General features: G+C 51.4%; 1 protein-coding gene across 4 annotated transcripts in view; it reads left to right on the top strand.

Annotated features, from left to right (window-relative positions):
- Nucleotides 1-1,100: 1,100 nt before the first annotated feature.
- SETD1B (SET domain containing 1B) overlaps nt 1,101-20,940 on the top strand; it is a 60,526-nt gene continuing 40,686 nt past the window's right edge. The window contains exons 1-6 of one of the 4 annotated variants that reach the window (XM_025199169.1): nt 1,101-1,222; nt 2,797-2,951; nt 3,486-3,584; nt 4,013-4,283; nt 7,651-7,763; nt 11,252-12,427. In XM_025199169.1, coding sequence (XP_025054954.1) covers nt 2,811-2,951; nt 3,486-3,584; nt 4,013-4,283; nt 7,651-7,763; nt 11,252-12,427 — 1,800 coding nt within the window. In that variant the 5' untranslated portion in view covers nt 1,101-1,222; nt 2,797-2,810. Of the gene's footprint in view, nt 1,223-2,176; nt 2,511-2,796; nt 2,952-2,982; nt 3,032-3,485; nt 3,585-4,012; nt 4,284-6,799; nt 6,888-7,650; nt 7,764-11,251; nt 12,428-20,940 lie in introns of those variants that run through there. The other 3 variants (XM_006015195.3, XM_025199172.1, XM_025199175.1) reach the window with 3 other exon arrangements.

The following is a 20,940-nucleotide window of genomic DNA, read 5'->3' as shown; positions in this document are numbered from 1 at the left end:
AGCAACGCCTGTGGGGGTCCCTCTGGTCTGCTCCCTCGTAACCCCCTGCTCAGGCGTGGAGCCCCGCTTGTAGGGCGCTCTGTCGGGGGACGAGTGAGCAGCGACCGTGCCAGCGTGGATCTGCAGTCCCTGGACACGCGCACGCACACGAGCAGGACTACTGACAAGCAAAGCACTTGGTGAAGGAAGAGCAATCGCCCTCTGCAAACCTCTCCCTAGATCCTGTAGCTGTACCTCTGGCAAGAACGAGTTAGCTACGTTTTCCAGAAGCCATTAGGACCCCTCCGCCTAGGACAAGACCATCTCGCCGCCTAGGCCTGGGCTCGCTCTCTCGGCAAGGGCAAAAGGCTTTACTTACCCGCACACCACAGTTGAATGCAGGTCTGGAGGTGAAGTTGTGTTGTTTGGCTTTTTAAGACAACAGGGGCAGATCTCTAGGATCTGTAGCACCACTTCTCTCGTAAGTCTTGTTTAGACATTTAGCCGGCTTTATGTGGCAATGGTGTGGCACCAAAACCAGGAGGAGGAAAAAAAAAAAAAAAAAAAAAAAAGCAACCAACCAAAAAACCCCAAAGCAAACAAAAAACCCTACAGAAAATGTTGTCCAGTGAGGCTGCCTGGCTGGATCCACCTCGGGCTTGGACTCGAGGCTTAAATCTACATTCCTGTGACAGATTTACTCTGTACATGGAGGAGGAAGAAGAGAAGAGGAAAAAAAAAAAAAAAAAAAAAAAGGACAGTCAGTGTTTTTCCACAGCTCCACAGACACTGAAAATGTCCTCCCTGGGTAGTTTTAGTCGAGACATGTTAGTGTGAAAACGCCTGGCGAACAGTTCCTGGCTGGAAAGAGCTCTGCACAGTTCTAGCTACAGAGATTTTGCTGGAGGTAAAAAAAAAAAAAATATATATATATATACTTCAAAAGCATCAACTGGTTTAGATCAAATAGACAAAAAACATCAGACATGCAAATGAAGGCTCGGAAATAAGGACAACTCGAGTAACATTAACATGAAAACTACACTTAGCAAGGACAGAATGGATTGGGTACTTACAATGTCAAAGAAACAAAAAAGTTTATCAGAGGCAAATAGCTTGTTTTTGTTGCCAGAACTCCTAAATCTAGAGTAAAACATTACCTCACAAAAGCACCAAAGGAGTGAATTACGGAAAAAAACGAAAAAAAGAACAACAAAAAACAAAACACAGAACAACTGGCCAGGTATTAAGTGTTTCATACAGGAAAGACTTTTTTTTTTTTTTTTTTTTTTTCTCTTCCTCTCTTGTTAAATGTATTGTTCGGTCCCTAGCTCGCCCTGCAGCTGAAAAACCCCCCACAAAAACATGTTCTTGACTGCTTTTTGCATTCAAAATTGTTACTGCTGACATGAGGGTGTGCCATGACCTAGTTACACAAGACAAAGATGGATTCCAAGTCATAGGGAAAAATCCGAATCTTTTTTATCTTCCTCCTTCGGCGAGTCCTCTAACAGGCTGCCAGGCACTACACACCGCCCCGAGCCGCCCTGCCCGGCCCGGCGGCTCCCCGCGCAGCATCCCCTTTAGGAACAAAGGAAAGCCCAGTTGGCCATTTAATTCCATTGCAGAAAAATGGCTCCCTGATCTGTTGGCCTCTCCTTAGCTGTCTGGTGAAGGATGTTTTTAGATCCGCGTCTAATAACTCAAGCCCGATGCAAGCTGCGCGCCGATTGGCTGCGGGCGCCTGCTGCCTGCCACCAGCCAATTACTTAACCAGGGCCAAATTACAAACCCAAAAAGCAGCGGCGGAGCCGAGACAAGAGGCAGCCGCCGGGGCCCCGCTTCCTCTGCCAGCGGGGACAAGATGGAAGCCGGCCGCTGATTGGCCGAGCCCGGCTCAGGACCTTGCCGGAGCACAAAATTGCTACTTTCCCCGCGGCTTCCCCATCCGCTGAAATTGACACATTGTCCCCGCTCGGAGCCGCCCTCGCCCCGGCCCCGGCCCCGGCCCCGGCCCCGGCCCCGCGTGGGGCCCCACACTTGCCCCCCTCTGCCCGTCTTGCATTAGAAACACTTTGCACCCAGGTAAATGCAGCCTGCAGATTCCAGGCACCGTCCTGCATGCGGGGCCCCCGGGGCCCGGCCCCCGCGCACGGCCGGGGGAAAAATGCGCCGGCTTTTATTTGCGGCGGGGAGGCGCGGAGGGGCGGCCGGGCTGGGGGGTTTGCAGCGCGCTGCAGCTGCCGTGAATGTGCAGTCGGTGGAGGGCGGTTAGCCATTAGCCGAGCTCCGGAGTGGTGTATTGTGGGATGCCTGAGAAGCAAGCAGAAAGCACAATATGTGTTGGCTCGCGAAAAAAAGGAGGCAGGAGCCTTTCCCGAGCAATGTAATGTAACCAGCCCGATGCGAGAAGGAGCTCGCCTTTGGCGGCCGGCAGGCGATCGGCCACCCCATGCAATGTCTTTCAAAGAGATCCAGGCAGGAGAGAAAGCCGCGCACCCTTGAAGACCCAGGCAAAAAACAGAGTTCAAGTGAGATGGGGTCTTTCTTGTTTTTTCCTCCCCTTGGCTGCCGCCGCTCTCCCCGGGCTGGGGGGAGGCTGGAGATGCGTGCCCGGGCGGGAGCCTGCCCGGCTGGTGGGCATCTCATCTCCCCCCCGGCTCGGCCGATCCTTAAAATGGGCTCCGTGGCCAGCAGGGTGGTGGTGGTTTTTTTTTTAACTTTGGGTGTATTTTTTTTTCTCTCTCTCTCTCTCTCTCTCTTTTTTTTTTTGTTTTGTTTTTTTGTTTTTTTGGTTCTGTTTTGTTTCCCCTCCAGGTCGGAGCCGCGGCATGGAGAACAACGCACCAGCCGGCGCTTCTGTCGAGAAGAGGAATCACCATTGGAGAAGTTACAAGTTGATTATTGACCCGGCTCTGAAAAAAGGACAGCACAAACTCTATCGTTACGATGGGCAGCATTTTAGCATGCCTGTGAGTAGCGGGGGGGGGGGCGGGGGAAAAAAGGACAGCACAAACTCTATCGTTACGATGGGCAGCATTTTAGCATGCCTGTGAGTGGCGGGGGGGGGGCTGGCTGGGGGTGGTGGATGCATTTCAGGATTGCTTTTTCGGGAAGTGATCGTGTCCCCCCCTCCCCTCCCCCCGGGTGCAGCACCCCGGGTGCAGCACCCCGGGCCGGGGCACGGGGCTGCTCCGGGCTGTGCTCGCTGGGCTTGTCACACGCTGGGAGGAGGGGTCGAGCCACGAAAGTTGCTGCCACCTGACACAACGTATTCAACTGTCAGCATCCCGGGCAGGAGCTCCGACCTCGGCTTTCTCCCTCCTGCTCCCAGTCTCTGCCCATGCCCCAGCAGCATTGCAACCTGACACGTGTGTGTGTGTGTGGCTCTTCCCGGGAGACTTCCCCAGCTTCCTTGTAGATGAGGGGGGGGATTTTTAATGATTATTATTGGCTTCAATTCCAAGCAGTATTTGTGCCTTTTTGTGTTATTCTCCTCCTCCCAGAACTCGGGAATTGCCCCGGTGGATTGTGTCAGAGATCCCAGGATAGGACGGATATGGACCAAAACCAAGGAGCTGGAGCTCTCTGTTCCCAAATTCAAGGTACCTGCCTTGGGGTTTCCTGGTTGTTTGGGGTTCCTCTGGCAGCTGGGGTGCGGGGAATGGAGCTCCAACGATTTAACGAGCGGTTGAAATGACAGCCAGGTCCTGATTAACACGCTCCCTTACCAATAATCCTGGTCCAGGAAGGCAACCAGAAATCAATGCCTGGCAGGATCAGTGTAAGCGTTTGGGAGACAACTTCCATGCTTCTGGGGAGAGGTGTGTGCTTGTTGATTGAGGAGCTGAAAATGCCACTTTGCACGAGAGAGGAGCCATTTCCCAATGAATTATTGACGGGGTGGAGGCTAAATTTCTTCCGTGACATTGTTGGAAGACAGTTGCTCTCCCCAGTCGGGTTTAACTCTCCCCGCGCTGAGCGGCTTGGGTGTCCGGCTGGGCCCTAACCGACTCCGCATCTGCCCCTCCAGATCGACGAGTTCTACGTGGGGCCGGTGCCCCCCAAGCAGGTCACCTTCGCCAAGCTGAATGACAACATCCGTGAAAACTTCCTGACCGACATGTGCAAGAAATACGGGGAGGTGGAAGAGGTGGAGATCCTCTACAACCCCAAGAACAAGAAGCACCTGGGCATTGCCAAAGTGATCTTTGCCACCGTCAAGGGGGCGCGAGAAGCCGTCCAGCACCTGCACAACACCTCGGTCATGGGCAACATCATCCACGTGGAGCTGGACACCAAAGGTGAGAGGCTGCCTGGGGGGCTCCAGCCCCTGCTGCCCGCACCCCCCCAGCTGCCAGCCCCCAAATGGGCAGGTCCCTGGGGCTGGAGGGCTTAAAAACCCTGCTCGGTGGCTGCTGCTCCCTCCCCCTCTTGTGTCTCTGCTGTTCCCTGGGCCAGTGGCAGTCACGTGGAGCTGAATGTGTTGTCTGTTGCTAGGAGACGGGCCTGTAATTTACAAAATGCTGCCATCCTGTCCATTTCACCCGCCCCCCCTGGCACAGGGCTCGGGGAGCTCTGCCCCGGCCATCGCCCCTGCCCCTTGGGGTGCTCTTCCCAGCTGCCCTGCCAGTGAGCTGGGGAGGTTTGCACAGGGCTTGAAATATGGGTGCAAAGTTTCTTCCTTCCCTTGGAAGCTGCTGTGTCCTTTATAAAAGCACGCCGAGCCGTGGCGGCCTGCAGCCTAGTCCCAGCTCCTGGCATTTCATTGATACCGAGCAGCAAACCCGAGGCTGGCAGGAAAATGTGTAGAGCATTTGACACTTGTACGTGAGTCCCTTTCCTCCTCTTAAAGGGCCAGTAGCACTCGTAATCCTCTGTGTGGCCCAGCCAGCAACATGCTGAATCCTTCGTGTAGCCCAGCCCAACCTTAGAAATGAACAGTGCAGCATCCAGTAAAGTCCTGAGAATATTTTACAAGCTGCATATGATCACTTGTGTGTGTGTGTGTTTGTTTTGGTTTGTTTTAATTCTCCCCAAAGTGTTAGTAAAGGACCTTCTAAAAGGGATTTGTTTTAGACCCTTCTTCCATTGCCAGCAGGACATTTCTAACATCGGAGCATGTTGCACTGGCTTTCTTAAGACTGAAGAGCCCCCAACCCTTTTCTATGCAAAGTGAAACATCAAAAATACAAAGCACATGTTTCAGTAGTTGTCTAGCATGTTGTTTACACAGCACGTGGTATTTTCTGTAGTAGTCGGTGGGCAGAATGGACCAGTTTCTCAAAGCAGTCCCGAGTTAGTAAAAGAAGAGCCCACGGAAGTTTTAAAATTGTGTGTCTTTGCCAAGTAAACCTTGACTGCTCAATGTGCGTACTCCCGTGTTGGGCTTAGTATTTTAGCATTGTTTCATTTTTAAATCGAGGTATTTATTTTTTCCCTCCTCGCTTTGAAATTCAAAGTTTCCAGCACATCTTGCAATAGGGCAGCAGCAATCTTACAGTTATAATGACAGGTGTTGAAAGGGATTCACGCAAGGCAAAATGTAGGTATTGGTGAGTGACTTTTTAAGCAAACTGATTGGAGGTTTTACTCCCTCCTTTGTTTTCAAGTCATAATTCAGGACTAAGTCGTGAACAGGTTGTTGTTTAAGAAAGTTAACTTCGTGTTACAGACTCTGGTGGCCTCAGATGTGTCCGTTACTTTGGGAAAGCAATGGCGTGTCTGCATTTTTGTTTCTGTGCAACAAGCCATCCGTGTACCTCTAAATTTACCTTTTTCAAAGTTTCTGGCTACTTGATTTTATACTTTTTAAGAGAAGCAATAAGGGACAGCAATGCACTAACATCTATCTAGAACATGAAAAATATGAAGCCAAAAGACAGCATTAGCAGGTTAGAATATTTTTGGATATGCATCTTACTTCTCCATTTTTCCTCAATATTCAGCTCTTCAAGAATTAGTAATAGGATTTAAAAACAAATGAAAAATTCAATATCAGCTTCTGAATTTTAGCAAAAGTAATAGCATAAAAAGGAGCGTAAGGATTGCTCTACCTGCGTATTTAATGATTTATTGTTTTTAATGCATCTGGCACAAGATTAGCTGCATAATTTTGACTCTGAGATGGAATCTCCCTATAGCCTAAAGCAAGTTTTCTACCTTCTTTTTCTTCCACCTGGAAAATGGATATAGTAGTTAATTATCTAACTGCCTAGCTGTGATTGACAGTCATTTGACACTTGTAAAGCTCTTTTGAAAATGAAGGTAGATAAGCACCAAATATTTAGTTATGAAGTAGATAAAAAGAGTGAGTGAAGAAGCCTTTATAAAGACCCATTGCACTATTTAAAAATAATGCTAATATTAAAAACATACTTTATAAACCACATTTTGATGGCAAGCGTTATCATTTCATGACGATTCAGTACGTCAGCCACTCCGGGCCACATTCTCCATGCAAGTTATCATGGCTTCTTTGACTTCATCTGAGTTAGGACGAGTACACACATATGGGAAGCTGTATTATGAAATTAAGCCGTGCTGGAACCCCTTTTGCACCATGTGTTCAAGAACATTGAATTTGGCTGGCTCTTTCCCCAAGTAGTGTGGGCTCACACAGACCAGTGCATTGAGAGTTGGGTGTTTGATCCTGCAGCACTAACTCATGCCAAGTAGTCTCACGAAGGGGAAGCACTTGCAGACACACATGCTGCGTGTGTGTGGGCTGCAGCCCACGCCCTGGGTTTATGCATTCCACGGTATATCATTTCTTTTTGCAATGGGATGTTGTTTTTTCATTAAAAGGACCAAGAGAAGAACCCCACACAAGATTAATCTCCTGCGATGTTGACATAGGCTGAACTTTCCGTTTAAATAATTTTTCTGACAGTTTAAAAGAATCCACGGTTGGTATATGCAGTCTCCAGGGTATCACTAAGGGTCTGCTGCTTTTGAAGTCGCTTGCAGGCTTCCATTGACTGGAAAGCGTGCAGCATCACATCCAGAGTAATCACGCACCTCTGATATTAGGAAATCACGTGCTAGCTAAAATTCAGCAGCCTAAAAACGAAAAGTTTTGTAGCACTGCATGCTCATTATTTAGACTGTTTGTTTGCATTAGGAAAGTGCTAAATATACTTGATTAAGTTGCAAAAAAGGTGCATCACTGCCTTCTTGAATGAGAAGCAGTAAAATACGTACGTGGAAAAGACCGCTAAGTTGGCTGCAGATATTGGCAGGGTTCATTGTTGCACTGACTGAAATGAAGCTTTTATAAAAGTTACAGTTTTAAAATGTGTAAACAGTTTGGCACTGCTGAGAAGAGGGAAATTCCTGCTCCGGAGAAAGCATGAATAGAAACACAGCTGCCAAGTAGGATGAGAAGAGGGGAAAAAAAACCTGTTTAGAAACCTCCCTGTCCCCCGAGGGAGAGAGGAGTGTGTTATATCACTTGTCCAGCTGATTTCAAGGAACAGTGCTTGACTGATCTCACTAAGTGCAGACCTGGGCTTTTGCTGCAGAAAGCATGGCGTCAAAGGGTGGGGGCGAGGGTCAGCCAGAGTGCTGGGCAGGCTGGGGAAGCCCCGGTGAAGAGCCTCCTGCCTTGTATATGGTGTGTGTATTGTTCTGCTTTTTTCAAAAGTTTTCTCCCTATGGCTTCTTGTGCAGGTGAAACCCGCATGCGGTTCTATGGCTTGCTGGTGAGCGGTCTTTACACTCCTCAGACCCTTCCCGTAGGCAACGAACAGGATGCCTCGCCCACGGTGAATGAAAATCTGCAGGTATAGCGTGCCCCGATGCATTTGAATAGTATGGTGTAGAATCTAACAGACAGACGGGCCTTCACGAAAGGAGCTTCTCGCATTGACGTTGATTTTGTGCCCTCTCTGCGGAGGTTATAGTCACTCATAGTTATCTAGGGCTCATTCCTTGCAAGCGCTGTGCACAGGATTGCTCTGGACAAGACTATCTCCGTCTTTGGGGCAGGGCTCTGTGCCCGGGTCTAAATAAGAAGGTGGCGATTCGTGCAGAGCCAGCGGGCTGCAGTTCAGCTCGCTCGGCTGGGGCCGTCCATAGAGGTAGTCGCACTGCTGTTGGTGGCAGGTTCGCAAGGACACATTTGGTCCCTTGCATGGGCGACTGGTGCCTCACAAGTCTGGGGGGGCACCGGGTCGCCAACCAGGGCAGGGGGGTCCCCCAGCGGCCGATTGCCAAGCCAGCGGCAAAACTGGAAGTGCTTCCAGGAGGTGCACGGCCGATCTCGCGGGGGGGTGTGCACCCCTGTGCACCCCCTACACATCGCCAGTGGTCCCTTGCCTGAAGAGTTACCTCCAATGGGTGCATGTGTTTAGGGTTTGCTAGAGGGGTGTACGTTTATCATGATTCTTTCTAAGGGTTAAAATTTCGTTCCTGCCTGCTTCCTATCTCAGAAATGCCAGGCACATTCAGCTTGGTTCTTCCCTAGGCTCTCTAGGGAGCTGACGATGTTTCTCTCATGCTCTCAAATGAAAAGATCATAGAGGTGTTGCAGCCTTAAAAATGACGTCGCTTCTCCGCAGTGTCCATTCATCATCAGAGTCAAACAGGTGTTAACAAAAACGAAAGCCAAAATTTCCCAACCCGGGATTCCTAACGTTAGGGTCCCGGTGTACCCTTCCGCACCAGGTCGCCCGCTCCCGCGTGGAGCCTGTTGAGATCTGAGAGATGGGAGGGTCAGCTTGCCTTTGTTGGGCTCGCTTTCCGGGTTGGGGCCCAGCCGTATTGAGTGCACCGAGTTCCTGTGACTTGTCCACATTTATTTAGGCTCCTGGTTGTCGAGTTAGGAGCTGAACTTTAGGCATCCAGGTGTGAAAGATTTGCTAAAGGTCTTGAACCTGTTAACCATAAATCATTTCCCTCCTTAGCTGCTCTGATTTCCTTCTTTCAACTCTGCTCATGCCCCAGTTGCACTACTTCTGAGGTTGCCACAGAGCTTTATGCAACAGGCACCACTTGATTACTGACTGCAAGAGCCCAAATGAGGGGAGGGGGAAGAAACTCTTTTTTTTTTCCCATTCAAGTTCAGTCCCCCGATATAAAACCCCCAAATCCAGCACTCGGCCAAAACCCGCGAGGCCTCCTTTCTCTATCATAAAGAGGCCCGGTGTTCTCTCCCCTCCAGCAAGTCCCCTTAAAACGTGGGAAGGACGAGGCTGCCCTTTTATGAGGACCTGGTCCTGCAAAGGTGCTGAGTGCTTGCTCTTAGGCACCTTCCACTCCAGCTCACTTCAAAAGGAGCGATCGGTGCTCGGCATTTCGCAGGGGCTGCTCCTTGCCGCCCGCCCGCAGGCCCCGAACGGAGGTGCCCTTTCACCATGACTAGCTGGGCACGGTTCACAGTGAAACACCTGCTGGTTATGGCTAGCAGTGAGCACTGGGAAACAGTCGCAGCCCAGTTGTTGTCAAAAGGTTCTTGTCCGCGTGTTGGGTTACTGGAATTTAATGAATAGTATTACTGGGGATTCATTGATTCCTTGACTGATTTATTATTTAAATTTTTTTTTTCCCACCCATGGGAGTTTACCCACTAAACAATAGCTTTTTAGTAATGCTATTAGGAAATTATTCATTAGATACCTTTTATTCTATTTTTTTTTGCCAAGGAACCTGCTAATACGCTGTACAAATTATAGTACGGTGGCTTGAAATTCCTTAATTTCCTTCCTGTCCCCTGTTACAGTTCCCTCAGCCTCCTGAAAGCCCCTTCTTCGCGGGGGGTGGACCCAAAGCCTGTTGAAGTTGGTGGAAAGACGCCCGTTGAGTTTGGTGTGGTGGGTTTTGGATCTGGTTTGCAGGTGTCACTAGAACCGCGGTCCCGGGCAGCAGCAGCCAAAGGCAAAGGGGATTGATACACAAGTGGATTGTAGGAGCAGACATGACCTAGGCTGGCCTTTAAACCGTGCGAGGACATGGGTGGAAGATCTTTAAAGAGGAAAATGTACCAACTCCCCGATCGCTTTGGCTTACAATAGTCAAACTGTGCTGTGCACCGGCAATAAGCAAGCCAGCCTAATGAGAGGTGCGTGCGACTGTCAGACAGGTGGGAGCCCCGGGGAAAGCCTGGCCCTGCTGCTGTGTGTGTAAAACCACTGGCATGCAAAGTGTACAGAAACTATTAGCAGGTGATTCAAGGGTCCCATTTAAATACTAATACTTGACAGGGGAGTAGCCAGAGTATCATCTCAATAAATTCTCTTGCCTGGCTGCTCAGCCGGTCCTTTGTTTCTGTTGCTGCTATCTTCGAACCCGGTCCAGCACTCGCTGCTGTGAGCGGGGCTGGGCTCGTGCCTGCTGTCTGGCCCATCTTCCTTACTGAAAATTGCTTAGAGGTCTGGTGTTTGGCACGACACCGAGATGACTGAGATCCATCGGAGAGGCCCCCGCCCATTCGATTGGCTTCAGATTTGAATTGGACTCTTCCTATAAACCTCCAGGTGTGCCTTGGAAGTAAATCTCATTGAGGCAGGTGATTTGGCTGTTCTGCTATGTCCGTGGATTTGTTTTTCAAGCTCCCTGATGGGGAACCCGAGCATTAGTGTTTGTGGGGTTTCTTTTTCTTTTTGAAAAACACCAGGGTTTTTAGGAGCTCAAACCCAACCTCTTTCCATGCGCTGGAGAAACGTGCCCCTTTCTCTCCTGCTGGAGCTCCGCGAGCGGTGGATGGGGAAGTCCTGCTCCCGCGGTCGCCCCAACAAGAAGCCCCGTGGACTTCGGCCGCTCCCAGCCTTGCAGACGGGCCGGCTTTTTGGTCCGATTGCAGCCCCCGGCCCAACGCAAGCGTGCCTTTGGTTTGGCTTTGTTCGTATGTCAGCGGGTTGACCCGAGTCTCTTCCAGCTTCAGAAAAAAGTTCTTGGCCTCTTGTTTCAGGGGCACTTGCCTTTATTGACACACTTATTTATTCCCTAGTTACTCCTAAAATAGCCAAACTGTTGGTGGCCAATTTGTATGTACTTACCTGCAGCATTTTCTGTGCACACCTTTGTATTTATCTGATGCTCTGGGCCTTTAACAAAAGAATAAATAGCATTTGCCCATTCTTTTTTCCTACAGATCCTTTCCTTGTGTTTTTTCCCCAAGTAACTACCTCTAGGCTCTTTTTTAGAGATGCTAGGACTGCTGCTGCTGTTAAAATCAGCAGTTAGTTTGGGCGGGCCGCCTCTCTGGAAATCAAACAAAAATGGTTTTTAAAATTGCATTGTATAGATTTTCTTTTTCTTTTTTTTTTTATAGCTGACGGAGTCTCTAAAACGCCTGAAAGACAGTAACCTTTCTTCTGCGGGATCATCCGTCACCCCAAACAGTAGCACCCCGTTTTCCCATGACACAGCCTATTCCAGCTGTCGGCAAGACACCCCAAACTCATACAGCCAATATACCCCCCAGTCCCAAGGCACCCCCCTTACCCCGCGGCTGGGGACTCCGTTTTCCCAAGACTCAACCTATTCCAGTCGTCAGACGACACCGGTGTACCATTACGGACAGGACTCTGGGTATAAACCCAGGAGACACGACACAAAATTTACAGATGCCTACAATAGACGGCAAGGACATCACTATGTCCATAACTCGGCAGGTGTTTACAGAGGGTCGGAGCATCAGTTTAACACATACAAATCTCATCAGCCAGAGCCAGTACAATATTCTCACACTCCTTCCTTGAGCCATTCTGGCTCTTCGAGTTACAAATCTGCCTTCTCTCCGTACCAAGCGCCAGCTGTATTTCCTCAGTCCGAGGAGCAGCAGTTTCCCCAGACTTCCAGAGATGCTGAGTACCGAAGACCCGCGCCACCGCCGGCTGAGACGGCGGCGGAAGGTAGCGCTGCTACCAACGTTGATTTTGTCCCTGTGAAAGAGAAGCAGGAGGAACCCCCGCCCCTGCCAGAATCCAACTGTGTTACTGAGCAAAGCACGGCGTCCTTCTCTCAGACTCCAGAACGGAGCGAGACGCCTGGCACCCCCACCATGGAGTCTGAAATGCAGCATAACAGTTTAGACTCAAGGATCGAGATGCTCTTGAAGGAGCAGAGAACAAAGTTACCTTTCCTCAACGAACACGACTCGGACAATGAGATCCGCATGGAAGGCAGCCCCATCTCTTCCTCCTCCTCCCAGCTCTCCCCAATCCCCATGTATAGTTCCAACTCCCAGCCCAGTTACCGAGGTCAGACACCATCCTCGCGCCCCTCCAGCACTGGCTTGGAGGATATTAGTCCCACGCCATTACCAGACTCCGATGACGATGAGCCCATCCTTGGGGCACCTGCTCTGGGCCAGAATTCAAGGGCAACATCAGAGGCCAGTATGACTCCTATCGATCAGCTGAATAGGACGTCCAAACCTGAGACCTCTGAAACCAAGGAAATGGTGCCTGGTGACCGGAGTCCAGCGTCAGAAAAAATGGATGAGGTAAGTGAGATGGGCTCTGCAAACGTTGTACGTGCACCGGGGAAACAGAGTCGGGGCAGGCTCCCGCGCGTGCCGACTGTGGTCTTTAGAGCCTTGCACGGGGGGGAGCGCCACATTAAAGCCTGACATGACTCGGGCTGTCGGTAGCGGGTTAGAGGAGACATGACGGCGCCGGTTGACAGGTGTTTGTGTTCAAGCACAGCCCCTGCGCTGGGCCGTTGCAATAGAGAGCTCCAGGATTGAACAGGCTTAAGGGATTCAACTCCCCGCTTGTCCTTGGGGTGACCCCCCCCCAGATCGAGTGGGACGTTGCATTGCTACTGCTCACCTCGCGCTCGGCCTGTGGAGCAACACCAGAGCTGCCCATCTCCTCCTCACCAGCTCTGAAGTCCCTTTTGAAATCCTTCTCTCTTGGTCCGGTGGCTGTTGGAGCATTTGTACCGCCGGGTTTGAACAGGTTCCCATATGCTCTCTCCCCAAGCCACTTAACAGTGCAGAGGTACTGGCCCATTGGGCATGGCTTCCGCCACGGCTTGAACGACAGGCAGAGCTTTCTGCCTCTAACGGGGCATTTGGGGATGAAGGACATCAGGAGCTTAACCATGTGGCATGGTGCCAGAGAAGCTGCTTTGCAGTAAGCATTTATTTGATAGTTCAGTGACAATAAACAGGAGTAGTTTACTACAACGTGCATTTGGGCCCCAGGAAAACATGTCAGTTATGGTCAAAGGATAGCCGTTCAGGAGGGCCGGACCCCGTGATTTCTTTTATAGCAGCAACTTGAGCAGGTGAAAGTGGTGTATCATTTGAGTGCAGGGAAGAAAGCTATTCAGGGGCCTGGCTGGTATTCTAGATTGTGTTCCTTTATGAGAAAGCAACAATGTAAAAGATGGAATGCAATTTTTTCTGCATTAATTTTTTAATGCAATTAAATTGAATTTAAGATCCACGCCCTTTATTTCTTATTCGGCTGAAAATATTGCCACGCACTAGTAAACAGTTGCCCTACGTTTCCACCCCAGAGGTAGCTGCATTTCGGCAGGCTGCGCAGCTCTTTCTGCACAGCTCCGCTTTGCAAAGTGTTGTGGATTCTTTGGACGAAAGACACTGTAATAATAATAATGCAAGGCATGTCGAAATGTTAACAGGCTGGGAGAAATGTCTCCCTCCTGGCTTCTGGTTGTTTGTTTTACACTTGGAAATGATGCCAGATATTTTGTGTGTGTTGTAAGTACACTTCCAAACCCCTCTGAACTTGGAGCTGCAGGGCTAGCCTTAGCAGCGGTTCTGCTGTTGGGGCTCCACGCCTGGTGCGGGCTGACCCGGATTCCCCCCTCCTCCTCCTCCCCTGCAAAACGCCCATGGCAGTGTGACTGGAAGGGAAGCGACTGGTATGACGCATTCCCCAATATGGTTTGGAAAGCAGGTTTCTGAACCATCCCACTGGTCCTTCCACATTGTGAGAGGGATGCTCTAGTATCTTAAAAACCCCAAACGATTTGCAACTAGCTCATTTGCAGCAGGCGACTCTGTATGATCTCTTGGGCGTGAGGGGCTTGGATCTACTCTCCTGCTTTTTATTTGCTTTTTTTTTCCTTCAACTGCTGAGTGTTTCAGCCACTAGTTAAGAAGAACGGGTGAATGCCAACCTGGCATGTTGGGACTTTCTACAGCTGAGCTGTTAGCATCCCTGACCAGCCTCGGGAAAGCTTGCTGACCCGTTACACTGGCCGCCCATAGTATGGGGCAAGCCTGCGCCTAGGTTGTAGCCTGCATTCAATCTTTGTCTCTTCTCACTGAAAGGCAGGTGTCAGTTTATCTCTACAGGCTTTTTGTCCCGAGAAGAGCAGCTTCTAGGAGCCTGGTTTAAAAGTAAAAGAGACGGTGATGACCTCTAGCCCCTGCAGCCGTTTCCTAACCCACACAGCGAGCTTTTCTTTGCAGATCTGGTTGTTTTGGGCACCGTGTTCTTCAAGTATCGTCCCTAGCTCCTCCCGGGCATTCAGAAACCCGTGCGCACCTTCCATTGCTCGCTTAGGGTGCGCAAGAGCATCTCCCTTTGCTTCCCCCCTTTCCATTGTTTTTCACATTAGGAATGGTAGATCTTGGCTTCCCTCTCTCTCGCTGGAGGAGAGGAATTGAATAGTGCCTCCTCCGCGGGCTGAAATTTGAGCTGCAGCTTTCCAAGCGAGCTAGAAAGGAGTGTCGAGCCTTACGCCATCTAAAGGGCTGGGAAAGCTGAAACTTGGGCTTCAGCCTATTGTGCCGTGGCACTGCTCGGCTCCAGTCCTTCAAAGAACCCTTCAGCCAAGCAGGGGAAGCTGGCACCTCGCGTGCGGTCAGCGTGAAGGGGGAGAGGGGAAGAGCAGAGCAGCAGTCCTGTGCTGGGGACGGCGCTAGGGCCTGTAGTTCTCGTTTTTATGCGTGGTAAAAAAGCAATAAGAGGCAGAGACCTTTGTTTCCTTCATAATCCACTTTTTAAGCGGTGGAACGTGGCCTGATCTGCAGGCCGAGAGCACGCCCCATAGCAGGCTGCACGCTGGCTGTGAAATCTCGGTGCTCGCGAAGATTAAAAAAAAAAAAAGGGTAGCAAGGAAGCCTTTGTGTGAGGTGGCAGCAGGTTTTCCAGGGGCTGCTCCTGCTTCCATCAGAGCGGAAGGAAGTTTTACTCGCGCCGTCCGACTCCTGTCTGCAGGTAGCAAAACTTGTCCTCTAGCCAGAAGCACCGCGCGCTCCACATCCAGGCAGAAGGCTCAGGCTTGCAATGACCGAGGTTATAATGAAGAAGGCGAGACCCGACTCCCATTAATAACTACTTCCATTTACCGGGCAACACCCCTGAGTTTAATCCCAGCTCTGGTCTGTTCCTCCCTGAGCTGGCCGGACTGGGCTGAGCCTAGCACCATGCACCGACCTGCAGACACGTTTCTGGTTAAGTGATTATGGTCCGCAGAGAGCGTCGCGTTTGAGACTGGCCGGAGGAAGGGAGCTAGGAGGGAAAGCCCGAAGTAGAGCTGAAATGTGGGTAGAGAGAAAAAAGGAAGGACTCCTATGCGAGGAGCGCACACACAAATGCAAGGCAGTGTTTGGGAAGTATCCAGCATTGTCCTGGGCAAGGGAATAGAAACCAGGGCGTAAAGCCGGTTAGCTGCAACGCTGGCTCAGGAAGATTGTGAAGCCGACGCCAACCCGACTCTTCCTGTCTTTCTGGTAAACCGGGAGGTGGCGGCTGCCATCGGCAGTGTCGTTTGTTCTTTCCAGCTGCGGGGTTTTGGAAGTGCAAGAGTTAAGTGTGCAACGTCCCAGCTGAGCCAGGGCGTGTTTGTGCTGGGCCTGTTACAGGAAGAGGCCCCCTGCGTGCGCTCGGGAGGGCGGGAAGATTAGAACAAGCCATTTCCATGTTTTGACGCTGCCTTTCACATCCCCGTGCCCGGAGACGCTGGGTTTTTATTCCGGTAGCAACAGTGTCATCTGGTTAGACCTTCCCCAGTGCAAAATATCTCGGTGTCCTTGCGATTTGGATAGACCCTGAGACACCGTAACCTTGTGCGCTTTATAATAGATGTGCCAGTCATGAGAGCAGGGCTCCTCTGCAATAGTAATGAGGCATAACAGCTCGGTGCTGCTGCCGTGCTCGCTGTGACTCGAACAAATGGTTCGTGAGAGAAATGGAAACCGCACCAGATGCAGCAGTCCTGGCGACACCTAGAAAGTGCTGCTGGAACCGGCTTCCCCGTCAGACCGCTTCGGTTTCCGTGCAGCGCCTGCCTTTTCTTTGTCAGCCGATGCCAGGGTGCCTCTTCGCAGGCCTGTGTCAACCTCTCTGTGACAAATCACATTTGCATAACAGCGTGGTCTTTTCAGAGCGATTTGAAGATGCTTTCTACATCTAAAGTTGCAGATCAGCATGAATTAAAAGCGCCCAGCTCATTCCAGTACCGCAGTGCCAGGGAAGGCCCTGAAGGTTTGCCCTTTGTGTCCAGATACGGTTGAGATTTGTTCCTGCCTGGCCATGCCTAGGGTTGGAAGAGGCAAAAGTGGCAATACTAGACAGGGCAACTCGCTTTTACCCCCTTAACATCCCTCTGCAGGTGTAACCGGTCCGACAGTCTTCTTCCTCGCCACCTCCTGTTCAGGAGCTGCTGGACTCCCATTCCCAAACCCGAATGGCCAGTGGATTCCTGCTTTGAATCCTGCCATTGACGGGTGTGACTATTCAAGGGGGTAAAAGCAATGCCAGCTCTGCTTCTAATACGGGAGCTACCCCGCTAGCAACGGGACGGACCTGAACTGGCTTTTCACGGCCGTGCTGCACAGTCCAGCCGCTTGCTCTGGGTGTTAATGCCGCTGACCCAGGCGGAAGAGCCTCTCTCCTCAAGCGAGGTGCCCATGCCGGGCTGGGTAGGGTCTGCCTCGTTATATGTAAAGTGTTGTGGGATCCTTTTAACGACATACAGACAACGAAGGTGGAAGGGAGCTCAGGAGTCCACCCGCCCGCTCTAAGCAGGACCAGCCCCACCTACATCATCCCAGCCAAGGCTTTGTCTGCCTGGGGCTTCAAAACCTCCAACGATGGAGAGTCCCCTACCTCTCTGGGGAGCCTGGTCCAGTGTTTTACTACCCACCTAGTGAGAAAATCCTTCCTAATATCTAACCGAATGTCCCTTGTTGCAGCTTGAGACGGTTGCTCCTAGCTCTGTCGGGAGAACATGCTGCTGTACGAGTGAATACGGGCCACCCTCCCATTCAGGTTTGTTGAGGCTGGGCTGTATGTTTTTACTGAACAGCACAAGGTAGTTATTCAAGGCAAAAACCCCCAACAATGTAAATGCACATTTAAACCTTAAGAGCTAGTAAGTTCAAAGCCGTAGTTTCCACAGTAACAGCAGCGCAGCCCCCATGCCCCTTGTGTGCACAAGTAGGTGTTATATAGGTATGTAACGTATATGCACACCTGGGATCCAGGTTATAATAAGAGTGGGGAGTGTCACTCGCAGAGCGGGGAGTTGAATGGATTTGCTTTAATTATGGCAACCAAAAAAAAGGCCTTGAGAGTTGTGACTTACTGCCCAGTCTCATAAACACATTGTGTGATTCAAATACCACCAACTTTTCCTCAGTTCTCCAGGCTTTAGGCTGTGATCGTGCCGGTCGGAGCTGGGGACTGAAGAATATACGTTTGTGACCATACAAGCAACCAGCCGGTGCCCCCGCAGCAGAGGCTGGGACGGCTGCTCGGTTGTACATGCGAATTCAGCCGTTCGTGCCCAGCTTGTGGCAGTCAGCAAGCGCGTGCGCGTGCTCCTTCCACGCTGGACGCACGTGCGTCTCTTCTCCCCTCAAAGAAAGCTCCTCGTGGTGCGCGGACCTGCAGGGCTGGAGCCCCGGAGCTTGAGGTGGCTCAGAAGAAGGCAGATGCAGAAGCCCGGCCCGGGCTCCCTGCAACACAGCGGGACGTTGGTCTTTTGCAAGTCCTCCGGTGCCCGCTGGATTGCAGAACGCGCTTCTGCGCTGCCAAAGGGTCGTGCAAAATCTCTCTACGCTCCTCCGGGCAAGCGCAGCGACCTGCACGGGTCACACGGAGCCTGCGGATGGGCTGGGAGAGCGGTCCTGTCGCAGGCACCGGCGCCCCTGCTCTGCCCACCCTGTAAGCCCCCGGGCTGGATGCGCCTCCGGAGCAGCATCACGGGCCCAGATGTCACAGACATCTGAACAGCCGCCGGCTGCTGTGCATGTGGGGTCCCTGAGCCTTGCTTCCTCATGGGATCCCCAGGGGATAAAGGTGACTTGCAGGCGCCTTTCCTCCAGCCCCCTCCCCACGCCGCTTTTCACGGAGGTCCAGCACAGGCCGTCGCCCTCTGTGTGCACCCAGCATCCTCTTGAGTGACTGAAACGCCAGAAAATAAGCCATTACTCTTCTTTTACTGCAGCTGAGCTACCTGCCAGCGAGTAGGGTCCTGTTCCTTGTAGCCTCTTGCTGAATTCCCTGAGCCTCGCTGGAAGCAAAGGAGCTGTCTCATTATCACCATGGCTGTATTGAGCTTGTAGGATTTTCCTTACCTGTGATGGCGCACGAGAGAGGCCCCGGCTTCGTTCTCAGTCCCCACTGCATTGGTGGGACTGGTGGTTAACGATGATGCTTTCCTAACGAGCGGAGCCCACTTGGGGGGACTGGAGGGAGATAACAAAGCAGGAGTCTCACTTTGGAGCCCTGCACGAGTCTCTTGGATGATATCGTTAGGCTTGTGCACGCAGACATAAAACCGTGTTTGAATTGAAGGTGCACAGCTCCACGGTTTTGCACATAGCCCTGTCGGCAAAGGAGAGGAACGAAGGGGCTCGGCTCTTGTTGGTGACAAAAGCAGAACTGGCAAATGCTTTTGAGTGTTGCTGAAAAATAGAAAGCATGCTGTGGTTGAGAGGCTCGGTGCCTCTTTCACTCTCTGGTATCATGCTAGGACTTTGAGGCTTTGAAAGTTTGCATATCTAATAGAAGTGACATTACCATACCCCTTTATAAATCCCTGTTGCCAATTATAACGATTCTCTCATTCAGTCTTCTCTCGGTGTTGCCAGCTGTCGTTTTCTGAAAGTTTTCTGCCCCACGATCTATATAAAATTCCCTTTTCAGTAGTCCGTAGGACTACAGCTCTGGTCGTGCCCCGTGAGATCTGTGCGGGTTCATGATGCCCAAGTGCTTAGGGCTGCACCGGAGCATTTAATCTGCAGCCTCTGCTAATACGCTGGGGGGAGGGAGGCATTATACGCTCCCTTCCCACCAGGATTTCCCGTGGGGAAGCATGTACCTCTGGGGCCAGCATGCACTCCCTTCTAGAGCTGCTTTTTGGGTTAGAGATTCGGGACCTACTGTCAGTGGGGGGGAATATCAGGAAATCCTGACTTGGCCGCACAAAGGGTTATGATCGAGCCACCGTCTTGTCAATGCAGTCCTCTTCTCTAGGGATCTGCATTCTGCCCTTAGTAGATTTGGGCGTGCAACAGAGAGCCAGCAGCGATTCCCATGTGAGCAGCGGCTGGCCGCCCAAGCAGGCCAGAGACCACTCTTGTGAGCACGCCGCAGGACTTCTGCTCCCATCCCGGCGTGAGCAGTCATTGCGACGCGATCAGATGTTTAACTCTCCCAAACGCAAGGGCCAGGCCTCCTGTTGCAAGGCGTCTCTCGCCGTTCTCTTTGGACCCGTGCTTGAAGTTCAGCAGTAAAAAGTGACCGAGTGAAAGCAAACCTTTTGGTAGCAGCGTGCGGCAGCAAGCAGCGGCATTGAGAAAGGGTGCCAGCCTATTAGGTAATCAGTAGAAATATTGAGAAAATAACTGCTGGTAACATATTGTGCTGTTCTGCCTGCTGCCAGTACTCTCTTCTGCGTAGGGCTTGTAAGAAAGGCGAACAGCCGTTGCACCGTGCCTGCCGCGCGCCCTCTCGCCGGCTCCGTCACAGGAGCAGCGGGTCGGCTAGCGCGCAGTCAGAGCCTCGGTTGCTGCTGCTTTCCCTGGCAGCCTCTGAATAGACGCAAGCAAAACCGCCGGCGCCGGGCCCCACAGCTCGGCGCCCCACACATTTCAGTCTTCAGCTCGGGGCCCTGCTCGTGCCTCCCGTCTCAGCGGCAAAACACAAAACGAAGCCAGCGAGCTCTTTACACGCCGCAGCGTGCCACATACCTGTGGACAAACGCTCCTTTGAGCCAGCCTCCGGCACGGGTCTCACTGTGAAGCTGCCACTTGTACAAAAGAAAGTCCGTCTAGAGACCGAGCGTTTTGCTTTCAGTAGAAGTGAAAGGTTGAGAGGTCTTAAAAAAAAAAAAAAAAAAAAAAGTGCCTGTTTTCACTGTTTCCTAGGGTAGCCCTGGCACCGGGTAGAAATCAGAGAAAACAATGAGCGGGTTTGCTCGGAGAAGCTTCCCGTGCAGGAGACCATCTAGAGTAGATGGGTCGGGCTTCTAATTCGTGTCTCTAACTTGCAACAGGCTCTCTTCTCTTTGTGTCTTGCAAAAGGAGTTAATCTGGTAGGAGCGATCACTTCTAAGGAAGCTGTTGGTGGCTGGGGCTCCAGAGATCACTTTGTGCATAGAGGGCAGTTTGAACAGTGCACAGAGAGAGTTTCATTTCCTCCTCTCTCTCCTAATGGCTTCATTTCAGTGTTTGAACTTGGTGCTGGCAGCGCTTCTTGTGGTTTGGTTGCAAAAGGGTCACACAGCTGCGCTAATCGCACACTTCTGTGACTTGGGCCATTTGACTTTTGTGTTTTGTTAGAGGTTTAACGGGGTGTATTTGTTTTACGTAAGAGCAGCTCTGCTGGGTCAGACCAGAGGTCCATCTTGCCTGGTATGCCGGCGTCTCTCCGACAGTGGCAAGTAGGAGCTGCATGATGGGAAGAGAATAAGACGCAGGGCATGTGTGGAGCGACCCGTCGCCTGCCACGTCCTGCCTGTCCCAGCGGGTACGCGACTAGGGATGTCTTGAGCTCGGTCACCACCTTGACCGCTGTGTTTAATAGC

This window comes from Alligator sinensis, unplaced genomic scaffold, assembly GCF_000455745.1.
Source record: "Alligator sinensis unplaced genomic scaffold, ASM45574v1 scaffold628_2, whole genome shotgun sequence".
In the NCBI taxonomy this organism is placed as follows: Eukaryota; Metazoa; Chordata; order Crocodylia; family Alligatoridae; genus Alligator; species Alligator sinensis.
Note: the sequence above shows the minus strand (reverse complement) of the source record. Positions and strands in the feature narration are given on the sequence as shown.